Source organism: Tiliqua scincoides, chromosome 1, assembly GCF_035046505.1.
Source record: "Tiliqua scincoides isolate rTilSci1 chromosome 1, rTilSci1.hap2, whole genome shotgun sequence".
NCBI classification, from domain to species: Eukaryota; Metazoa; Chordata; class Lepidosauria; order Squamata; family Scincidae; genus Tiliqua; species Tiliqua scincoides.
The window spans coordinates 72563923-72586927 of NC_089821.1; the positions used below are offsets into that span (position 1 = coordinate 72563923).

Below are 23005 nucleotides of genomic sequence, written 5' to 3' on the forward strand. Positions count from 1 at the left end.
AAAGAGATAACGCTTCCTGCAGCAGTGTCACTGCAATTCAAAGCCATTCAAAACGAAACAATGACAAATTCTGAGCCAAAGTAACGTTTTAGCCTTCAGTGGTAAAGTTTGAATCCCTGCTTCCTCTCTGAGATCCAAACATGCCTGGGCTGCTGATACACCCTGAAAATGAGCCAAGCAGGGTTAGTTGCTTCACCAAGACTGCTTTCTGGGAGAGGCTATTTTACACATGCAAGTCACCACCTGATGTTGCATCCACTCATCTTCAGACAGATATCTGCAGTCATTGTGATGGAGCTGACCCCGACAATGAACTGACTAGATCGGTTCTGGTTCTGGTTTGCAGGAAAGGGAGGAGCTGCAGTCAACTGTGGTAATGTCTCATAGTTGCAAGGCACAGCCAATTGCTTCATACTTACCTTGGGATAGTAGTGATGGCATATCTCTCCCAAGTCCTTGCCTGTAGTTACACCCAGCCGAATGGCCAATCTTTGGCAGAGCAACCCAAGGACTGTGGCCCAGAGAAGGACCCAGAGCAGCTGTGGAGGGAGAAGGGACTCATGGTCACTTGGGAAGGGCAGTTTGGGGTTTCAATCCCAAGGCCTCACTTCACAGATTTCTTTGCATTCCTTCCTTCCTTCCTTCCTCCTCTTTCCCAAGGCTTTCTCTATCCCATTCCCTCCTTATGCTTTCTCCAGTCTCTCTTCCCTCTTTCTCCCTTACCTCTAGTCCTCTTCCCTGAGGTCACCCTAGATGTATGTGATACTAAATTCACAATTAAAGTTTCATTTTCCCCCTAAATTTCAATGCTAGTTGTGGGGTGGTCAAGACTGGAACTGCAATGCATGAGGAGAGGGTGTTTCTTTCCTATGCACTGCAGGCTGGATGAAAATAACTTCCCCCTGCAAGATGTTATTACACCAGAAAGGAGGCTTCCGTAGGTGTCCATCTTGCTCTCCCAGAAATTCAAGCCGTGAGATAATCTTAGAGTTGCAGGTGAGCCGTGCAGCATGGCTGTCTGGCTGCAGTAGGAGGAACGTTTGGTGCCAGTGTCACTACACTTCTCTAAATGGGAAGGGAAGAGTAACTATGTAGGTGCAGTGATACTGGCCTGTCTCCACTCCCACTTTTGATGGGCTTGGGTGGGCTGAGGAGATGTTCCTACAAAATGCGTGAAAGGTCTGCAAATCATGGATGTTTGGAATCCCCCCCCCCCCAGCAAAGGGCTGCAACTAGAGAGTGGGCCTTCAGTAGGGCAGGCCTGCCCTGCAGCAGATATCTGCCCTCCTACGCTCACTCACCTGAAAGCCGGCAGCAGCTCCGGACTGTAAGTCTGATTCAATATTTCCTGGATCCAGGTAGGCAATGCTCATGAGAAACCCAGGTCCAGTGAAAGCCCAGAGCTTCCTAAAACTGAAACCATACTGGAGAGGAAAAGTTACAGGACAGTCAATGAAAAGCAGTGGGAAGGTCATCACAGCACTACTACACTCCCAGCAGAATAGCTCTTTGTCCTGCATCCAGACTGTGTTCATACCTAGACAGCTGCCCTCGTGCCACTATTAGTGGCAGCCATCATGGTCACCAATCCTTGTAATGAATTAGAACATCCCTTAAAGCATAGTAAATAATAAACACAGAAGAAGAAATAAGCAGCCAGTGCACTTCAGTGCAATTTCATGCAACACAGTTACTTCTAATGCACTTTGGCAGTCATCAGAGATAGGGCATTCTTATGCAATATGATGTTAATACTCTGGGTTTCTAGCTGCAGTGTATGGCTTCTGTTGCCTGCATAATACCCTCTTGGTTGCTTCTCGCACTCCTACTAAGTCCTGCCATTCCACCTCCATACCTCCTCCCTTTCTCTGCCCTCCTCATTTCTTTTCCAAATATTCTAACAGCCCACTCCTAACCAACTTTACAGCATTGATAGAACCACAATGTAGCCCCAAGGTAAGGGAGTTAACCTTGAGGGGGCCTCTGTGACTGCCCCTCTACCACATAATTCAGTGCGCACCCCATTGGCACAGCCTCATTGATGCTGGAAAGTTGGTTGGGATTGGGCTGTAAATTCTTCAGAAACCCAGTTATCACAGAAAGGGAAACAAAACAAGCTCTCAGTCATATTGTACAACTGTATTCAATCTGAAAGTCATATTTTGATTATTTTCATGCAAAAGATGCTCTTTCCATTTAGTTTCTGTAAATAGGGGAGCTCTTCTGTTCCAGTAGCCCTCTATCTAGAGTAATTTGCTCTGGGACAGTGATTTACTGCTTAAAAAAAAATCAGGTGTTGGAGAATGAGAATGTTCTGCCTTCACAGGGCACCATAACAGAACATAAAAATTAAAGAACCAAGGGGTCCAACAAAAGGGCCTTAGAAAGTTGGCTTGCTGGTACTACTACTATAAATATATGAACATCATAAGGCATACAAAAAGGTCCATCTAGTCCAGCATGCTGCTTCCCATCATGGCCAGCAGATGTCTCCAGTGTTAGCACAACTAGTTTATGCAGCAGGATTTGGGGGGACTTCTATTAAGAAGATCACTTCAAGGCATGTGGTCCTAAATAAAGGGAATACAGTACTTTATTTACAAGAAATCTGTACTTGGGAGGGGGAGAGAGGGAGAAAGAGAGAGGTCCTACATGTCTGGTATTTAGCTGGGAAGAGGGGGTTCTGGGAAGAAGGAGAAAGGAAGGCTAGCCTGAGATTAGCAATCTGCATACCAAAGAGAGCATTACTGGAAAAAAAATAAGAGGGGAAATCCTCACATCTCATCTGGCTAGCTAGAAAACACAAAGGACATATAACAAAGTGGATTTCCTTAACTCAAAGCTGACCAATGAGTCTGAGTGATCTGAGAGCCAACGAGGTGTTGTTATGATACAGCATGGAACCAATAATATGTTATTTTGAGTCAGCTCCCTTTTCCATGTATCAGAGCTAATATTCAAACACTTATTCAGTTGTGTAAGGGTCTCAAGCTGGCCATTGTTACTTTGTTGGTTACTGATTGGTTGGGTGACCTGTACTAAAGTTAATTGAATGAATGAATGAATGAATGAATGAATGAATGAATGTTGACACCATGAGTTACCAGACAGGGTGACACCAACCCTAGTGATGCCACCGGTAGAAAGGTTGGAAGTTGTTGGTCACTGGCTTTGATGACTTTTATACTGGATTCTAAACATTTATGGTGGACTATACGCTATTAATGGTTATTAACCAAGATGGCTACATTGACTCTCCAGATGCAGGGGCAGTATATCACTACTATGTGCAGGAGAGTAATAGCAGGGGAGGGCACTAATGTTCAATCATTGCTTGTGGGGAATATTCATTGCATTTATTCTCTGGCCATTATTATTATTCATTTATTGTCGTGATTATTACTATCTCTCCGCCTAACCTACCTCACAGGGCTGTTGGGAGCACAAAAGAAGGGGAGGAACCATGCACATCGCCCTGAGCTCCTTAAAGGAAGGGTGGTGTAAAAATGTGAAAAATATAAATTACGGTAATTAAATAATTTTGTTGTATGGGGGGGTGTCAAAAATTTATGGGCACCGCGTATCAAATGACTTAGCTTATCAAATGCCACTGGAGGGCACTGCATCCTGCAGCGGTGGCGTTGGGGAGTCATGGAGGCCTCTTCAAGGTAAGGGAATGTTTGCTCCTTTATCTTGGGTTGGGATTGTGGTTGCATTGGTGCTGGAAAGTTGGATAGAGTTGGGCCCTCAATCTCATAGTACAAAATCAGTGAGAATCTTCCCTGTGCCCCCATAGGCCCAACTCAAGGGGAATTAATCATAGGCTAACCTTCGGCTAACCTTCGGGGCAAATACTTACTCCAGCAACTTCTGGAATGGCAATCTTCTCATCCAGGTAGGTTTGATCTTCGGCCTCACAGTCATTATTTGGCTCTGGAGTGTTGGTGGCACCATAGTTTGTTTTTCTTCTGATTTCACTGTCTGTGTACAATAAAAAAAGAAAATGCATGAAAGGAAGGAGGGGGTTACAAAAATACCCAGCCTCACTTAATGGCTAAGAATAGTCAAGGACCTATTAATATTAACTTATTATTATAACACATTTCAAGTGTTTTAAAATACTTCACATACATTATGTCAGTAATCTCTACACCAGCTACATGTGGAAGGCCATTATTATTTATCCCTGTTTTGCAGATGGTTGATGGGCAGCCCAATCCTATCCTTTCCAGGCAGCAGCAGTGCCGAAATGGCCACCATTGCATCTTATGGGCTAGTGCTGACAGTCTCCTCGAGATAAGGGAGCACTTGCTCCCTTACCCTGGGTAGTGCTGCTGTGGTGCCAATGGGTCTCCTTGGATCTACGCCAACTTGAGGAGGACAGGCTGCCCGGCCTGGGATGGAGCCAGGGAGGGAGTACAGGTAGCAAAGGATACAGCAGCAGAGCCTGCTATGGTCTCCGCCTCCCTCCCAATGCTCCCCCAGTTAAAGTGAATTTTAATGGATCTAGATGTATTACTTTGATAAGCTGGAACAAGTATAAACTTCTCATCCGGTTCTGCCAGTTCATCAAAAAATGTTTGACTTTTATCTACTTTCTCATCCTCAATAAAATGTAATACATGTCTTACTGTCACGCGACTTGTATTCAAATCCATGACAAGATAACCTTTAGAGTTTTCAGAATAACCAACAAAAATACCTTCTTCAGTCTTAGGATCTAGTTTAGAGCGCTTTTCCTTCGGAATATGCGAAAGAACCTTACACCCAAACACTCTAAGATGTTCTATACTTGGTGGTTTACCATACCACAACTCATATGGGGTTTTACCATCTGCTGCTCCTTTAGTGGGCAGACGATTCTGTATATATGTAGCTGTATTTACTACTTCTCCCCAAAATTGATATGGTAATTTTGCATCTATAAGCATACATCTTACCATATCTAACAAAGATCTATTCTTACGTTCTGCAATTCCATTCTGTTCAGGTGTATAGGCCACTGTATATCTATGTATAATTCCCTGCTCTTCTAAATAATTCTGTGTAAGGTGTGAGGAATACTCACCACCTTGATCTGTCTGCAAACTCTGAGGTTTCCTTCCAAATCTATTACTCACAACTGCCACATATTTCTTAATTGCCTCATGTGTCTCACTTTTCTCTTTAAGTAAGTAAAGCATACAATATCTAGAATAATCATCTATAAAGGTTAATAAGTACCTGTTTTTGCCTATAGATAGAACCTGAAATGGTCCACACAAATCACTATGTATTAGCTCTAATGGTCTTATAGTACGCTGCTCATGCCTTTGTGGGAAGGATGGTCGACTACCTTTCCCCTTTACACAATCTCTCATTATGATTATCACAAGGCTTTATCTTTATACCTGTTGCCAGGTTCCTTCTTTGAAGATCCTGAATAGCATTTACATCTCGATGTGCAAATCTTCTATGCCATAGGTGGAGGCATTCTTGATTACAACCTTCCTTTATATACATTACTTTCTCACAAGCCAAATCTAAAACATACACACCATCCTGCAAAAAGGCTTGCGCAATAAGCTTATCATCTTTAGTTATAGTGCATCTACCATTACGAAAATTGATGTAATGTCCTTTCTTATCCAATTGAGATACACTCAAAGTATTTCCTTGCAAGCCTGGTATGTACAGCACATTATGTGCTACTGTATTGACAATTTTATCATCAGCTATACATCTTAATCTTCCTTGTCCTTCACCTGTAACATCTAAAATTTGTCCACTTGCTGTAACAACCTTTCCTGTGCTTGTATTCAAATTATAGAAAAAACTCTTTATCTGCTGTACTATGGCTTGTAGCCCCACTATCCACTATCCAAACTTGTTTTACTGGGTTAAACTTAAAAATTTTCCTACAATTTTCTCTTCATCCTTCACTGATATTTCTCTCAACTGCATATTCCCCTCTACATTAAAATCTTTACACTGAGAAGAATTACTCTCTTCACTTAAGATTCTACTATTTACATTCCACTGGGGGTGAAAACTATCTCCTTTCCTATTATTCCTTCCTTTTATTCTAGGAGGACAAAAATTTGAGCTGGGGCATTGTCTTGCAAAATGGCCCTTACCCCCACAAGAAAAAACAAACAAATAAGTCTTTATCCTGAAATTTCCCTTGTAGTTTATAGTTAGAGCCAGTCTTCTCTTTATACTTGTAAGAGGTACAATATGTTCATAATTCAGCTAATACTTTGTTGAATTGATTGGTTTCACGTCCCAACACTATACTTGAGAAGGCACCAAACAAGTCTTCATCCAGTGATCCCAAGAATATCCAAACACGCTGATCGTCATCCAATTTAAAACCAGTCAATTCCAAATCTCTCAAAATTTGTGTAAACTCATGATATGCTTTTCACAATCTTGCTTAGATGTTAAATTCATACATCCCAAAGCCTTCAACAAATAAACCTAGTTTAGCAAAAACATCAGTAAGATTTTTCATCATTTCCTTTGCTGTTTTTGCCTCTTCAATGTATGTCAGCTGTTCCTCAGTAAGAGATCTCATTATAATTGACCTTGCCCTTATGTCTGCATTTTTCCATTCAACAACTGCTTCACCTCCACTACTTGGGCATTCATCATCTAAAGCAATTAAAGCTCCATGTAGTTCTAAGTCCATTCTGATTCTTGACTTCCACTTCTGGAAAGCATGAGGATTCAGTTTTTCCACTGCTTGATAAATTACGCCTCCTTGTGCCATAATTACTCAAAAATACAAGCAGAACAGCCTTCAAAAATGGGTAGAAAAAAAACCAAACAACTAATTCGAGGAGTATAAAAAAAAACTCACTTTACTCTTATATAAAGCACTGACCTGGGCCCATAACCTGTTGGTTCAGGCAAAAACTCTTAAAATCTTCTACCCAGGCTGCTTGCAAGCCAAGGCACAAAAACTCAGATCCAAAAGTTAAGAACAAAGGCAGTTTACTTACAATCTGATGCAGAATTATACAAACATTTCTCATATCAAGGTTCTTAAAACTAGAAGACCAGGAGCCCTAAAATGCTGCCCCTGGATGCATGCAAGTATGATAAAACAATCCTTAAAACAGAGATTAAAATACACTCTCCTGTTCTACTAAAGTCAGCAAACAAGAAGCTATATATACATAAGGAGGAATCAGCAAGGGGACACACCCTTTAAAAAGACCATTAAAGGGACCACATAGAATTTCAACATTAAAGAACCAGATGCTCAACTAATAACCACTACTCAGTGTTGTTATTCCCCAACAGGGCAGGCCCATCTGTGAGGCTGACTGAGGTGGTTGCCTCAGGCAGCAGATTGGGGGGGGGGGGTTGCTCACCTCCATCCACCCATTGGTCTCCATGACTCCTCTTTTTCCCTCTTCTGCTCTCTGGGTTGAAAAAGGTAGAGGGAGACAGAATAGAAATATGGAGGAGAGGGGAGTGGTCTCTGATGTTCTTGCCCATTGTTTGCAAAGTGCACTCCTGAGGCTCCCTGGGACCCCTTCAGGGGCTCCATGAGCAAACCATAAGTGACTTCCGGTTGCCTGACACTGCACCACTCCACCGGGGCTCCCTGAGACTCTGTTTAGGAGTGTAAAGGGCTCCGGAGACTTAAAAGCTTGAGAGCTGCTGAAGCCCATCACTGCCCACTTCCCCATACAGTTGGAAAGAATAAGGTGCAACAACCCTGCACAAGCATTCCACCAGTGATTTTGCTAGGGGGTGCAGACTGCACCAGGTGACACACTTGGGGGGAAGGCGCAACACCACTACTGGCAAAAATTGTGAAATCTTGGTAGTTTTAAATAATACCACTGTGTTATGTATCAATCAATGTACAGTTTGTACATTGTACAATGTTTGTACATTGTACAATGTACATTGTACAGAAGTTTGTACATTGTACAATGTACAGTTTGTACAATGTACAGAATGCAATGAAACAAACCACAGTAAAATATCTGTATTCGATCAAAAGCTATGGCCAAATAACCAGAAAAGGAAAACACAACTGCCTTAAGTAATAAAAAGTGGATTTCTTTAACTCAAAACTGACCAATCAGACTGGTTGTTCTGAGAACCAATGAGACATTATTATGACACGGAAAGGAACCAATAAGGTGTTAGTGTTAGTCAGTTCTCATTTCCATGTATGAGAGCTAATACTAGTACTTCTAGTCAGTTGTGTGACTGTCATCAAGTTGGCCACTGGTTTTTTGTTGGTTACCAATTTGGTGACCTGTACTATTAGATAGTAAAATAAATAAATAAAGTTAATGGGGGTTACACCAACCCTAGTGATGCCACTGCATTTAGGTTGTGCATGTGATATTGTAATTTATTCTGTATGGTATGGGAGGAGGTCCATCAAGGCAGTAACACAATGAGCTATTGCACTGGCTGATGCAAACCCTTGTAACCCCTCTGTATCCTGCACTTGAAGGGGGCAATATAGCTAGCTAGCTGGAGGGATTTCCTTTCTTGTTTTTTCTTTCAGAAGTCTCCTTTAGTAACCAGATCTCTCTCTCTCTCTCTCTCTCTCTCTCTCTCTCTCACACACACACACACACACACACACACACACTCACTCACTCACTCACTCACACTCACACAGAGTTCTCTGTCTCTCTTACTTTCCTATCCACTTATGTAGTTGCTTCAATAAAGCTTTTCCTTTCCTTATCAGCACAAGACTGGCAGTAATCTTCTTAACAATGATCTCCCAAGCACACTGCATAAACCAGCTGTGCGAACACACACTTCCTCTTCCTTCTTGAATCTAAGGGGAAAGAGAGAGAGAGAGGAACAGAGGTTGAGTTGGGCCATCCCTAAGTAAGGAAGGCAGCATTTAGCTGGACATCTCAGGTGCTGGGAAGTCATGGCCCAACCGTGAATGAACATACCACCTAGTTTGGCTCTGAACTTGGTGCAAGTCCTACAAAGCTTCAGACCACTGTGGGAAAACAGGATGTTGCACATATGAGTTCTGGTTATGATGCACATGCAGGGACTTGTCTTATGACTGAAGTTGAAAACAATTATATACCTTGGTTGCAGTGAATCAGGCTGGGACTAACTTATTTGAGCTCTTAATCTATGTGTTTTCATTGCACACAAAGTGTTTAAAACTAAGTTTTAACAAGGAGATAGTTAGCCAGGGAAAATATGAGAGCATTGAATAAGGGCTTTCCCAATGATTTTTAAACAGAACAATAAAAAACTTCAGGCAGCAAACGACACTTCAAGAAAATGAGTCTTCTACTGAACTGCCCTCTTTCACCTGTGGGGATGTGCCCTTACCTGACTTCCTTCCTCCCCCTCTTGTCTCTCTCTTTCCTCTCATTTTCTAAAGCAGCAATTTTCAACCACTGTGCCATGGCACTCTAGTGCATCACAGATGATCCATGGGTGTGTCACACAACTTTGGGGAAGGTCATTTATTAGTGAGGCCATTGGGGGATTTGAGTGCCCCCACTAGCAGCATGGTGTCCCTTGTCAATGGTCAAAGAACTGATGGTGTGCCTTGACAATTTCAGCACCTTGTCAGTGTGCCATGAGATGAAAAAGGTTGAAAGTCGCTGTTCTAGAGTAGGATCTCTCTCCATTAACTCTAACCAGATGGAGTCAGCCATGCCCTGAGGTCTCACACATCCATGCAAAGGGAATAGCTCTAGGAGTCCCTGTTCCAAGTTTAAGATCTGTACTGTCAACAGAGGTGTACAGTATGCAACAAATTTTTCTTTGAAACAATTTTACTGCCTCTGCCTTTATTGTTAGCAGCAAAGTAGTGGGGGTTGGTAGAAAGTAATCAGAAAAAGGGTCTTCCACTATATGGCTGTGTTTGATTTAGACCCTCTTTTCCAGTAGTTTCTGGGCCTAGTACCCCAATGCTGAGCCGCAGTTTCTTAAGGCCAATTTTTCAAACCTCTTTCTCCCTTCCCCATTCAAACTATGGTGTTTGCTTGCCATTTTTCCTTCTTAAAGTTGAGAAGACTAACTGCTTCTCAAGAACTATGGCACATGCAGCTAATGGGAGGGACAAGTACGAATAACCAAGGTTGTACTGTATTCTCATTCCTTTGACCATGGGAGAAATATTACACAAAAGCTAAGAATATTACTATAAAAAGCCCTGGCAGCTCACAGCTTGTGCATCCCCCCCCTCCCTCTCCCTCCCTCCCTCCCTCGATGAGAACTATCTATGGGCACAATTCTAGCCCCTTATGTCAGTGCTTTCCTGCACTGACATAGCGGTACCAATGGGACATGTGCTGCATCCTGCATAAGTTGGGTGTCACTCATGGAGGCCTCCTCAAGTAAGGGAATGTTTGGTCCCTTACCTCAGAGCTGCATTGCCCTTATGTCAGTGCTGGAAAGTACTGACATAAGGGGTTAGAATTGCACCCTAATATGTATAATGCCAGCCCAGAAAAACTGCACTGATAGACACACTGTCACAGCTCTAAGATGGAATGTACAGAGAGCAGAGGTCCCCAGCCACGTGAATCAGATTACATGGCTAAAAGCAGGCATTTGCAACTCCTCATTACAAAGATAAAAGGAAACAAATAGTGTGCTTTCTATGAGGAAATGAGGACCATATCAGCAAGGACTGTAACTACGGATCCTGCCACTCAGCCACAGGTTGCTCTTCCCTGACTAAGCAAACAAGGAAAGAAGGGGGAGGGGTCAGAACCCACTTAATTTTATATGCAGCAATGGTAGAGAGCACAGTTTCAAACTAAAAGAGCAAAGAAATGTGAAGCTTGATGGTGCCATTCCAGCAAACAGGACCTGGATTATGGATTCAGGCTGTACCCAGTCACTCCATATCATCCATAAGTTTTTCCAAAGAAGTAGTTACAAATGCCAATGGGAATACTTATGTGGCAAAAGGGGTTACTGTGGAAACTCATGGCAACGGCTGTGGAAAACTGAGATGCAATGCCAATGGACAGTATATTAATGTCACAGCCAATGATGTTCTGTATATGCCAGAACTGAATTGCAATACACTCCATGTATCTACTTTAAGCAACGGAGGCCATACAATAGAATTCTACAATGGGAAATGCTCTAGATTGAAAAACAATGCCTTAGTAGTGCAAGCATTTGAATGAGGAGGTGTCTGCGAGTTCAGTTTGGCAAGTGAACAAGCCAGAGTTGCTTGAGCATGCAGCAACATGGAGTACCTTGATTTATGACACAGAAGATTTGAGATTCCAGTGTGCCAACCTGGATCTACAGAAGATAAACTTCACAAGGGGTATGAAGATAAAACCTTGTGACAACAGTGCAGATAGCCCTGTAAGCTGTATCAAAGCAAAGGGTGTCAAGCTCTCTTTTCTAAAGCAAAGCGATAGGTGAACTAACAAATCACTAAAACTAGTTCACAGTGACTTATATTGGCCAAACCAAGTACCCTCTTTTGGAAAGAATAACTTTCCATTGACTTTTGTAGATGACTTCTCTAGATACTGTATGTTCTACCTACTGAAGCAGAACAACCAGACTAACAACATGACCAGAATAACTAACATGATCAAGCAATACTGTTATGTGACAACTGTCCAGAACAAGCTTAAGAGAAAGCCGTATGTTTTACAAACTGACAACTGGTGGTGAATACTTCTCACACAACATAATAGATTCTTAGAAAAGCAGGGCATTTCACACAGAATGTTCCTCACACACCAGAACAGAACCATGTCACAGACAGGAAGGACAGGCCTCTTCTTGAGATGGTCAGGTACACGCTAATAGATGCAAAATTACCCAAGCAAGTTTGGGGTGATGCAGATGTGGCAGCAAAATATCCCCAGAACAAACTGTCCACTAATGGTGTAACGAAAGCTCCATCTGAACTATGGCATGGGAGAGCACCAAATATGTAATGCAGCTGGTTTGGCAGCAAGGCCTATGCATATGTACCAAAGGAGCAAAGATCCAAGCTGAATGGTAGCGCCAAAGAAGAATTTTGATTGGATATGTTCCAGGGTTCAAAGTCTACAAAATAATGAACCTACACCCAGGAAAGGTGAAAGTAAGCCATGTGATGTACTTTGTTGAGAATGAGAAAACTGACAAGCACCTGACTGGCCAGAAGCAGATGACTAAGGGCCAAATCCTATCCAACTTTCCAGCACCGGTGCAGCCACAATGCAAGCTCGAGGTAAGAGAACAATGTTCCCTTATCATGAGAAGCCTTCTGTGACTACCTCCCCACCACAGGATAAAGCACATGCCTCACTGGCATGGTTGCACTGGCACTGGAAAACTGAACAGGATTGGTCCCTAAGACCATTCCCAGAGACAAGTCAAGATGGTGCAGAGACCAGTGCAGGAGAAGAAGCAGAAACTGATGGGAAAGACAATTCAGAAGAGCTGGACATTGCTGAGGAAGTGGACCAGGTTCCAGAACTTGAACTCAAACGTTCATCCAGACCAAATACAGGGGGTCCTCAACTTACAGACATTTGAGTTACAAATGGACTTGGCTGGGGCTTTGAAGCAAGTGCAGCTGTGAACATTGGCAAAACAAAAAAGGACACTGCTTGGAGATAAGGGAATCAGCTCAATAACTTTGAAAGTAGCACTCCCATGCTGTGGCAACAGGAAAAATAGCTCGATAAGATTGGATAACATTGAAAATTGGTGGATTCCTTGGGGCAGGAGGGAGAGGATTAAGGAAGCAATCAGGGTGCAGGCAAGTAAGCAGAGAGTGATGGACACCCCCCCCCAATCTGCTTCCTGAGATTTCACAGCCTGCCAAAGACCTACTCCTTGGTTGTAGCCCATGATTCAGGCTACAGAGAACCACAACTAAGCCATAGTTCCAGCCATAATCCCAACTGTGGGATTCTTCTCATTTCTTTCTCCTTTTCTCCCTCAGTGCTCCTCTCAGCATTGGAATCCCAGCAGTTTTCCAACCACAGTTCCCCCTAGTTTCCCTGATTTCCCTACTCCTTTTCTCCCTCCTTGCCTGCACCATCATGCCTTTCCCTTGTAGTACATTGCTCTTTATTTCCCATTCCTGCTATTGTATTGTAACCCCCATTATAAAGTTTTTGTTGTTGCAACTTCATCCTTGTCTCCCTTTTCCTAATACACCAAACCACTGAGCTGTGCAATTGGCCACTGCACTTGGTCCCTGCATGTTCAACAGATTTCCTCTGTATGCACATGTGATGCATGTGCTAAAACAAACAAACAAACAAAAACACACACCCAGAAACAGCTGAAACAGGAAAGAGTTGGCAAGGGCTTCTAATAGGATGAGGCAACCTTTGTGCTGAGATTATTCTTTTTTATTCCTCTTAACCTTTATGAGTGTAATTATCCTAAAAAGTTGCTATAATAAGGTGATTTTAAATGACACCGATCCTTTTGTCTTATTTTGCAATCTTTCCCCCCAATTGATGTTGGTGGTAGTTATTGGATATGTGAGGACAGTAGAATTTTAATAATTCAGTTGTTTATTATTTAGAAATCACTAGAAAAGCTCTGCATATCATAGGAAGCGGGGGACCCAATCCTATCCAATTTTCCAGCCCCAGTGCAACTACAATGCAGCCCCATGGTAAGGGAACAAATGTTCCCGTACCTTAAGGAGGCCTCTGCGACTTCCGCCCCACTACAAGAAGCAGTGCATGCCCATTAGCACAGTTGCACCGGCACTGGAAAATTGAATAGGATTGGGCTCTGAGTAATTGGCTCATTTAGGTCAGTATTATCAATGGAGACTGATAGCAGCTCTTTAAAATATCATGTAGGGATTTATCTGTCTTACCTGAAGATGCAAAGTGATTAAAACTGGGACTTCCTAATGCAAAGCATATGCTCTATCATAGCCATGGCCCTTCTGCTAGGATAGAACCATTAAATTGGTGGAAAAAACCCACAACTTTCTAGTTCATCTAGAAGCTTCCAGGTCCCCAAGAAGGATTGCCAGATCCATCAGATGGAGAAAAGTGATTACTTTTAACATCCCTTTGAAGCAGGAGAAAAGGCAGCAGATGCTCCAACTGTCCATTCCTTCCCTGTGCCTGTGCAACCTCTACCCTCTGACTGTATATACCGCTGTTTCCCAGACTGTGGGTCGGGACCCACCAGGTGGGTCCCCATTCATTTAAACATTTTATTTTTAGCCTATTAGACTTGTTGCCAATATGGTATGTGACTGCATTTGGGAACATCTGTACTTTTAACAGGCTGCAATGTACTGTATATGCTTTTAACAATAATAGTCAGTGGAACTTACTCCTGGGTAGCTGCAGATAGGATTGCAGCCTAAGATTGTTAAAAATTTTTCCAGTTTGATGATGTCACTTTCAGCCATGAAATCACTTCCAGGTTAGTGACATCACTTCCAGTGGGTCCCGGACAAATTGTCATTCTAAAAAGTGGGCCCTAGGCTAAAAAGTTTGAGAACTACTGGTATATACTGTTTTGGACAATACTTTGTCCACTGGCCTCGCTTTGCTCATGACATGCTGGGTTGTTTTGCCTTGTTGCATGGGGGCTAGGTCACATGAACAGCCAATCTATGTGGTGTGCTAAGTAATATCAGCAGCACATGTAGAGAGGCGATTCAGACAACTGCTGTTCCATGCAAATATGCAAAACAGCCTCACCTTGTGGGTCAGTAGGCCTGCACACACATCCCAAAAATGTGCAAAGAGGGGCTGATGAACACGTATCACTAAAACCAACAGCAGGATTGCTTGTCCATCTCTCTCGGGCACCTGAATGCATGTGTAGAGAGTCCTCACTCCCCGCAGTTTCCATGCTGCTATAGCCAGCAATTTAGCCACTGCAAGCACCAAGGATATAAAGTGGGGGGGGGGTAAGTGCCAGGAGCAGAGAAGCAACAGTTGTCTCTTTCCCTGCTGCCATGGGATGTTAAAGGCCATTTCCTTTCTTCAGCAGACAGCTACAGCCACTCTCCCTTCTGAGGAAACCATATAGACCCAACCACTCACACAGACTTCTGCTGCAGAGATGTAACTGGTCACCAGATTTTCTCACATGGTTTTTTTTTCAGGTGCCTAGATACCTCTCTCTCTCTCTCTTATATATATATATATATATATATATATATATATATATATATATATATATATATATATATATATATATATATATGGCATCAGAGGTCAGCAACCTCAAGTACCAGCCATGGAATCATGACCATCAGAGGGCCCACTGGACCAAGCCAAACCCTGAAACCTCAGTTGCCAGAACCAATGTTTGTTTTTTACTGATGTTCCCAACATGTTCAGTAAAATCTTTATCAAGGAAAGATTTAACTCCTGCCTCAACCAGCTCAGTCAAATTGCAATAATCTCGATGGCAAACTGAAGTAAACCCACTGGCTTCAGGAATTCAGAAAGGAACGTTCATAGCCCGTAATCCCCTTAACTCAGTGGGGGAACAAAGGAACAGCTTTGGTCTGGCAATCAAGAAAAATCTGAAGTGCACCAAAGAGCACCATCATCAATTATAATTTCTTAAGCACCTAAAAACAAAAGTGCTGTGTGATATACAACACAACAGTAATAATATCAACACCTTGCCTGTGGACCTAAAGCTTAAATGAACAGGCACATGAGGAAGAGGGAGTACTGAAATCCTCTTCTTGTTCCCGGGTTTGGAAAATATCCCTCTCAAGGCAACATAATTCATAATTAATTCCAAATAAACTCAAACTATCAATTATGCATTTACAACCACAAGTGCAGATTCAAATTACAATTGCAGGGAAAATGCTCAAGCTCAAATATTTCAGATCAATCAACTCAACAGTATTATTATTATTATTAGTGTTTATATACCACTTTTCAATAAAAAGTTCACAAAGCAGTTTTAAGAGGGAAAAAAAAATCAAATAACTAAATGGCTCCCTGTCCCAAAAGGGCTCACAATCTAAAAAGATACAAAAGAACACCAGCAGACAGCCACTAGAAAAGTCACTGCTGGGGTGAGGAGGGTCAGTTACTCTCCTCCTGCTAAATAAAAGAGAAGCAACCACTTGAAAAAGTGCCCCTTACCCAGTTAGCAGGGTATTACTGTATATTTATACGATCAATGTAGGTAAAATGTACTCATATACAGGATTTTACGACCAGTTTTCAAGGGCATTTGTACTCATCTGTGCCATTTAATCGTAGAGTAATGAGCCTGAAATCTTCATTCATTCAAATGATCTCCAAGTAGTATTAAATACCATACTGTTGCCACCTTTTTTTGCAGGCAGAGTGCCTGTGGCTTTAACTGGGTGGTATTCATAAATCTAGTGGCACAGACTTCCCAGCCACTGAGGGGCAGAGAGGTGCAGGGAAAGCTGGATCTCTATCCCTGCCGGTCACACAAGCAGCTGATTAAAGACACAAAAGGGAAAACGGGAGGCAGCCTTAATACAGGTACAATACTGAGCTAGTTCAAAGACAACCGGTGGAACCTATCCGGGAAATGGAAGTCTATTTTGGGGGGTCCCTTAGAAGACCACGTGGGTGTGCAAGGAAAAGGGGAGCATTGAAAAGTCACAGTGCATCAGTGGGAAGGTGGATTGCTGTTTTAGGGAATCAGGAGGGAAAGAGCTGAGCGAGGAAAAAAGAAGCCCCACCTGATTCGTGTGGTCCCATTCAGAAGGTCTTTCCAGCCAGAGTTTTCTTTAGAACAGATACCAAAACAGAGGGAGCCCCGGAGTGGGATGAACGCTGGAGCCAAGCAGCCCACACGAGCTCAAAGCTGCCGCCTCCGGAGATCAGATCTTGACAATGAATTCAGCCTGTTCTGTTCGAGATCGTATAAGGAAGCCAAAGAAGGAAGTGTTCGTCTTTTTCTTCTTGACCTCAGAAAATATCAGATGCTGCTGCTGCTGCAGATATTTTCCCTACCCCATATCCGGAGTAAATCTACCTGTCAAGGAGGAAGAAAAAAATATTTATTTGTCCCTTTAAAAAAGTTGGTAGGAGCGCAGATCAGCAAGATCCCAGGAGAACTTTCTTTGCATTGGGGTCTCTCTAACTTCTAGGGCAACCATGCAAAATGAATTTTCTTAAATGCGCTTCTAGAAAACCCATAATTTCCTGATTCATGCTTTAGAGAGGTGCCACTTTAAGATTTAGATTCATGATTTAGAAAGTGTTGCCACTTTTCCTCCCCAGCCCTGCTCCTGTGCCTTAAATAGCTTGACATACCAACATGAAGCCTATGAAGCTTGGACTGTGCCCTCCCCCTCAGTGGCCACAAAAATACCCATGTTTTGTTGGCATAAATAGATTCCTTTGGGGAGGAGGTGGAGAAGAAAAGAAGCAAGTCCAGCTTATCTTGATGTAGATACACACCCTATTGCACTGGTTTCCCCTGGTTTGATGTTATGTAAGCCCTTCTGGAAGTGTTTTAATAAGGAGTGGGGTACAGGTGATTTAAATAAATGGATGAGTTTTACCACCTCTTAACAACCATTGGGGGGGGGGGGAGCTTCATCTGCAGATTTTTGCAACTGTTACCCTGCACATTCCTGATCTTGTCTGATCTTGGAAGCTAAGCAGGGTCAGGCCTGGTTAGTACTTGGATGGGAGACCACCTTGGAATACTGGGTGCTGTAGGCTTATACCATAGTCTCTCGAGACTGAAGGTTGCCAACCAGCCAGGTTGTTAGAGGTACAAAAGAAGGCTGATTGAAAATATGGCAATCTTAAAGCAAGCACATCCTTGCAGGATGGAGAATTTGCAAAAACCTGAAGATGGGTTGTTAATGTAGAACTAGTCTGTGCTCTTCTTGATTAAATGTGCAGATTTGCAAATCCCCCCCCCCCCACACACACACACAGCAGGTTGCCAACATTTTTCTGGTAGGGGCCCTGGGCTTTTAACAGTTGCATGACAGGTAGATCTTCAAGTGAAGAGTTAACAGCTAGCCAATGAAGATTGCAATCTTATGTACAGCTACCTTAGAGGAAGTCCCCTTGAATTCAGTGGGGTTACTTCTGAGCAGACGTGCATAAGCTTGTGCTTTTAATGTTCTTAGAACCACAGCCTGAACTTATGCTGGGCTCTTCTTTCCTGTCGAAGCTTCAACACACACACACACACACACACACACACACACACACACACACAAGATTGAATCACTTGAATTGTACTGTACCCACTCCCGTACAGCTGAATGCTATATTCTGGGCTCAGTATAATCTGACCTGGCCATGGCTTAATAGCTTCAGTGGCTCCAGGGGAAAATCTTGCAGTAAATACAGCATCACATCTCAGAGAATCCTGCCAGCATTCCTGGTGACCCAAAGCAATCTAGACCTGTGCTAACCTGTCTGGAATGACTGTGACAATGCAGATGCACGCGTCCCATGTCCAGCCTACTCTGAGCTCCAAGAATAAGAAATTGAAATTCACATTATGAAACTGTTGTGCATACACATTGATCATATTTGATAGGTCCTCTTTATTACACCAAGGAGTCAGGGCAGTGTTCAAAGAGTAATCTTGTTTAATCCTCACAACAACCCCTATGATAAGCTCAGAGATTGTAGTTCCCTTCAGATAACATATCCATGGACAGAAACATGTCTGGATGCTGGAGTGGAATTGTAGGTGGCAAACTGTGCAATTCCAAGCCCCTGTTTTTGCATGTTCTTTTTGATCAGGGTGAATTTATCTGAAAAGTGCTGAATTTTGGTTCTCCACATCCAAACCCAACACTAGTCACTCCCATAAAGTGGCTTCTAACTGGCTGGCTGATATTTCACAAAATTATTCACTTTTTCTAACTGCAGTGCAGTGATTCTCTATGTCACTGCAGGAATTTCCCAGCATGCTGCAGGTTTTGAGTAACTCCTGCAATATGATGTAGCTCAGGATGGATGATGTTGGGTTGGGCTTGGGGACAACCGAAAGATGGTGGTGACAAACCATCTCCAAATTTGTCAGATTTGCAATTTCTAAAACAGTTTTGATTCTAGGACAATGCAAGCTGTGATTCTTACTGAGCTCAAGTTTATAACTGGATTGTCAACTCTGATTGAAGGTATTCCTGAACTCCCCCCCCCCCTCCATGTAAGGTTCTGTTAAAAACTCCAGAATTGCTTCCTGGAGATTCCAGGCCAGTCCTGGAGGGATGACAAGCCTAGTTTACAGTGTCATTTGGCATGCATTTCACAACATCCTTACAGTCGCCTGTCCCTGCAACTTTTGTTGAACATAACTTAGGATCTCTCTATTTAAACATGTAATCTCAAAGCAATGACTGGGTGTACAGCTATGCCTGATAGGTAAGGCTTGGATGAATTATATTTTTTTGAAAACTGTATATCTTTATTGGTTAATATTGGTTACCGGTAAATTGGAAGACCAGAGTAGAAGTTTTGTTTTTTGTTCTGGTCTTCGAATGTAACTACTTCCTTACAGTCAATAAAGTACAAAGGTCTGCTTGATCTTAGAGACTTATAAGGAAGTGTGCACATTCTATTTCCTTCACTGGGAGGTGAAGAAATTTTCTGTCTCATCAATCCTTTTTCCTACATGCTGTGTGATCACTTTTCTTTTTCTGGGCTTGAATTGTGCTTGATGTCTTTTTTCAGATCCATGGACAATATAAAGACTCTTGTATATATATATATATATATATATATATATATATATTAATTTATTGTTTTTACTAAATATTTTTAATTTTCCAGACCAAAACCAAAAAGCAAGCAGTAACAATTCAGAATAAAAAGAATTCAGAATGTATATTTGGACAGAGCCTGCCATATGACAGCTTTTGTAGCCATGGTAAACCGATACTAGCCCTCTTCAAATGTTATTATCAGGGGAAAAACCATCACATGAGGGAACAGGTAGAAGACCATCAGCTTGCCATGCTCATCACCCATTCTGATGCATTCCCTGGACTGTGCAGACAAAACACTGAACGTGGGGATGTCCTGGGCATGGTCAGAAAACACAACTGCATAGGTAAGTGGTTAACAGCACACTCCTGCCTGCCCTCTCACACAATAGCCCTTCCTCTGGTAACACCATCTGAAGAAAGTTACTGGTGTGGCTGTTTTGTGCACGGATTTAGATGAGTTTTTAAGTATGTTGCAGAGCCACACGTGCCATGGAAATCACATTGTTTGTCAGTCTGTTAAGGTGATGATCAGACCATCATTTCTGCCCAATGTTGCATATATGCAACAGGGACCAAATGTGTACACCTGTGGGCCAGGATGCCCATTCCTCATCTGCCTGAAAAGGATGAATTTAGTTCAGCTGTCATGTGACAGCTTTCTTTTGCTGCAGTACACGGGTAGGGCTCCTTGTGGTGGAACTACAGGGGGTGGAGCGACTGCTGTTGATGGTACCATTGCACAGTAGAATTGCAGCAGGCTGGTCTGGCCATTTGGAGGAAGTTGCTGTAGACTTCTGAGTCTAGTGCAATGTGTAAGTACAGTACAAGGTCACAACATATTCCACTGAGGAAGTCCCAAGTAAGAGATGGAACGGGTGACTCAATCTGTAACTCTTTCAGAATAGCACATTTACCGCACCTAAGAACCTTAAAGATGTGATTTCTAGAAAATTCAGTCAAAGTATGAAGTCTTCTATCTTGTGTAGAAACCTTATTTCTTTAATTTATAATTTCATTTCTCAGGCTGTTATGGATGGATGCTTATCCAGGGTATAGCCAGGCCTGGAGTAGCAATCTCAATAAGCCTACTGAGGATTTATAGCGGACTTGCGATCCTGTACACACTTACCCGGAAGTAAGTTCATTTGAACTCAATGGAGCTTTTTTCTGAGTAGGTATGCATTGGACTACATGGTTAGAAATGTAAGGATGGTCCAACATTCTATAATATTCTGGCCAGTTGGTATTTCACCCTGATGGAATGCGCTATATCACAGAAAATGGAACTGGTCAAGGTTGGTTGAATTGTTGGAACAGAATGCATTCTACGGTAAGTGCTGGAATTGTCCCCTTGCTGCTCTGTAAAACTTTTGATTTTCCTGCAAACATCCATGCTTGTGTGTGGATTGAAGACTACATAACAGCAAAGTCCTGCTTCGTATAATGCCATCAGTGATCATGTGCTCAAAACCATGCATTCAAGCTCTGTATTCTCTATAACAATGTCAATCTGGATGTTATCGTAATGAACACAGAAGTTCAGTACAATGTTTTGAGCCTATGATTGTTGCTGGTATTGTATAAAGCACTGAACTCTTAGCAAAAGAAGCAACCAAGTACAGTATTACTAACTTTACTGTTGAGTGTGTGGAATTAGGAAGCAAAGTTATAGATGTACACAACACAAGCATTACGCAATTGTCCGATGAGCTGATCCTGAGAAAATGCTGAGCAGTGGCAGGAAACTGTTAAGATATGCATTTTATTAAACATGACACTATGCATCTGAGTTTGATGCCCTTGCAATGGTGACATCTTTAATCACATGTGCACAATTGTTTGAGCATCTTGGAATAACAGCAAGTGGGAACTTGATAGTGAATGGAGCTGCAGTCTTTGAATAAGTTCATGGAACAGCTCCAAATATTTTAGGAAAAACTTGGCAGTCTAGCAAAACATGCATTCCCCTTCAGTGTGTTTATGTGATTGCATCTTATGGGACTGCATGAATATGCCTCAAAAATAGAAGCAGTGTTCCTTGTTACCATGAAAGATGGAAAAGTTTTGACCAAAGATTTCAGAGGCAATGCTAAGGTTTCTGACTTCACAGTAGAGATCTGTCAGAGTGCAAGATACTTAGACTTGATATTCCCTTGGTTGAGAGAGAACTGAGACTTGTTGTGAAACCTTTATATGTGCTTTATTTGGAATGTACAAGTGTTGTACCCTGTCCACTACCTTGTGGTACTGAGGTGCCAGTTCAGCCAAATGGCTGTGTAGTCCTGTCCTAGTGCCACTGAGTTCAATTAGCAACACCAAAGGTAGAAGGAATCAAGAGGATTTTATTAAGCAATGCATGCAAGCTGGCTCTTGGGAGCAAACTCAAGGGCCCAGAGCATTTTAAACTAGTACCTTTACAGTTTTACACCAAGTGTGATATCTTTCAGTACATCCTGTCACTAGTGTCACTCAAAGTTGTTTTCAAGCTTCTACTAGTTTGAGCTGTCTCTGTGGTTTTCACACCTGCTAAGTTATAGGTAGCTCATGCACGGTTACATCTAAGCCTCCCCTAAAAACATAGTGAGTCCCATGGCTCACTGCCTCCTTAACCATTGCCATTGATTGGGTTGGCCACTCTCTCAGGGCAGGTTTCTCTCAGGGCAGTGTCCATTTGGGTCAGCAGGTGACTCAAGCAGGGAATAAATACTATAGATGCAAACCTGCACTCCTACAAGGCAAAGGATTCCCCAGAGAGCAATTTGGGAAGCTCCCCAAGGCTGCAGCCCAGTTCTGCTAGAAACATCTCTCTTTTTCTCTGCAGTGGTCATCACAGGGGGTGCACTGGTGGGGGGTATTCCTCCATCTGTCTGCCCACCCCTACTCCTCTTTCTCCTCCCACTCCCTGGATTTAAAAAGGAAGGGGGAACTAAGTGGAAAAGGAAGTGTGGAGGACAGTATCAAGCTACAGCAGGCAGTGGGAAAGGGGTAAAGTATTGGGGTGTTGTCACAGATATTGGGAGGTCTTGGGCTGTCCCTTCATCTTGTGTCTTTCTTTGCCATTTGCGCTCTCTCTCTCTCTCTCTCTGTGCACGTGCAAGGATTTCACTTTCTCTTTAAGAAAAGTGTTCAGGGTTTTTTCTTAAGATAGGGCCTCTTAAATAAATTCAATCTAAATTGATACCGTGATTCTTGTGCCTGTTCCTTGTGAATTTTTTTGATGCACTTTACTAGGGAAGCGTTCTATAACACTGCAGTAGCATACATATTTTAAAGCCTGCTAGTTCAGTCAAGCCCCATCTCTGTTCAAAAAATGATGAGCAGCAGGAGAACTCAGAAATATCCCCCTTTGTCTGA

General features: G+C 42.6%; 1 protein-coding gene across 2 annotated transcripts in view; it reads right to left on the bottom strand.

Annotated features, from left to right (window-relative positions):
* SLC11A1 (solute carrier family 11 member 1) overlaps positions 1–16706 on the bottom strand; it is a 32825-nt gene extending 16119 nt beyond the window's left edge. The window contains exons 1-4 of one of the 2 annotated variants that reach the window (XM_066631690.1): positions 16646–16706; positions 3860–3981; positions 1302–1424; positions 420–539 (exon numbers count right to left, since the gene is read on the bottom strand). In XM_066631690.1, coding sequence (XP_066487787.1) covers positions 420–539; positions 1302–1424; positions 3860–3981; positions 16646–16664 — 384 coding nt within the window. In that variant the 5' untranslated portion in view covers positions 16665–16706. Of the gene's footprint in view, positions 1–419; positions 540–1301; positions 1425–3859; positions 3982–13033; positions 13053–16645 lie in introns of those variants that run through there. The other variant, XM_066631701.1, reaches the window with a different exon arrangement.
* Between the last annotated feature and the right edge of the window lie 6299 nt (positions 16707–23005).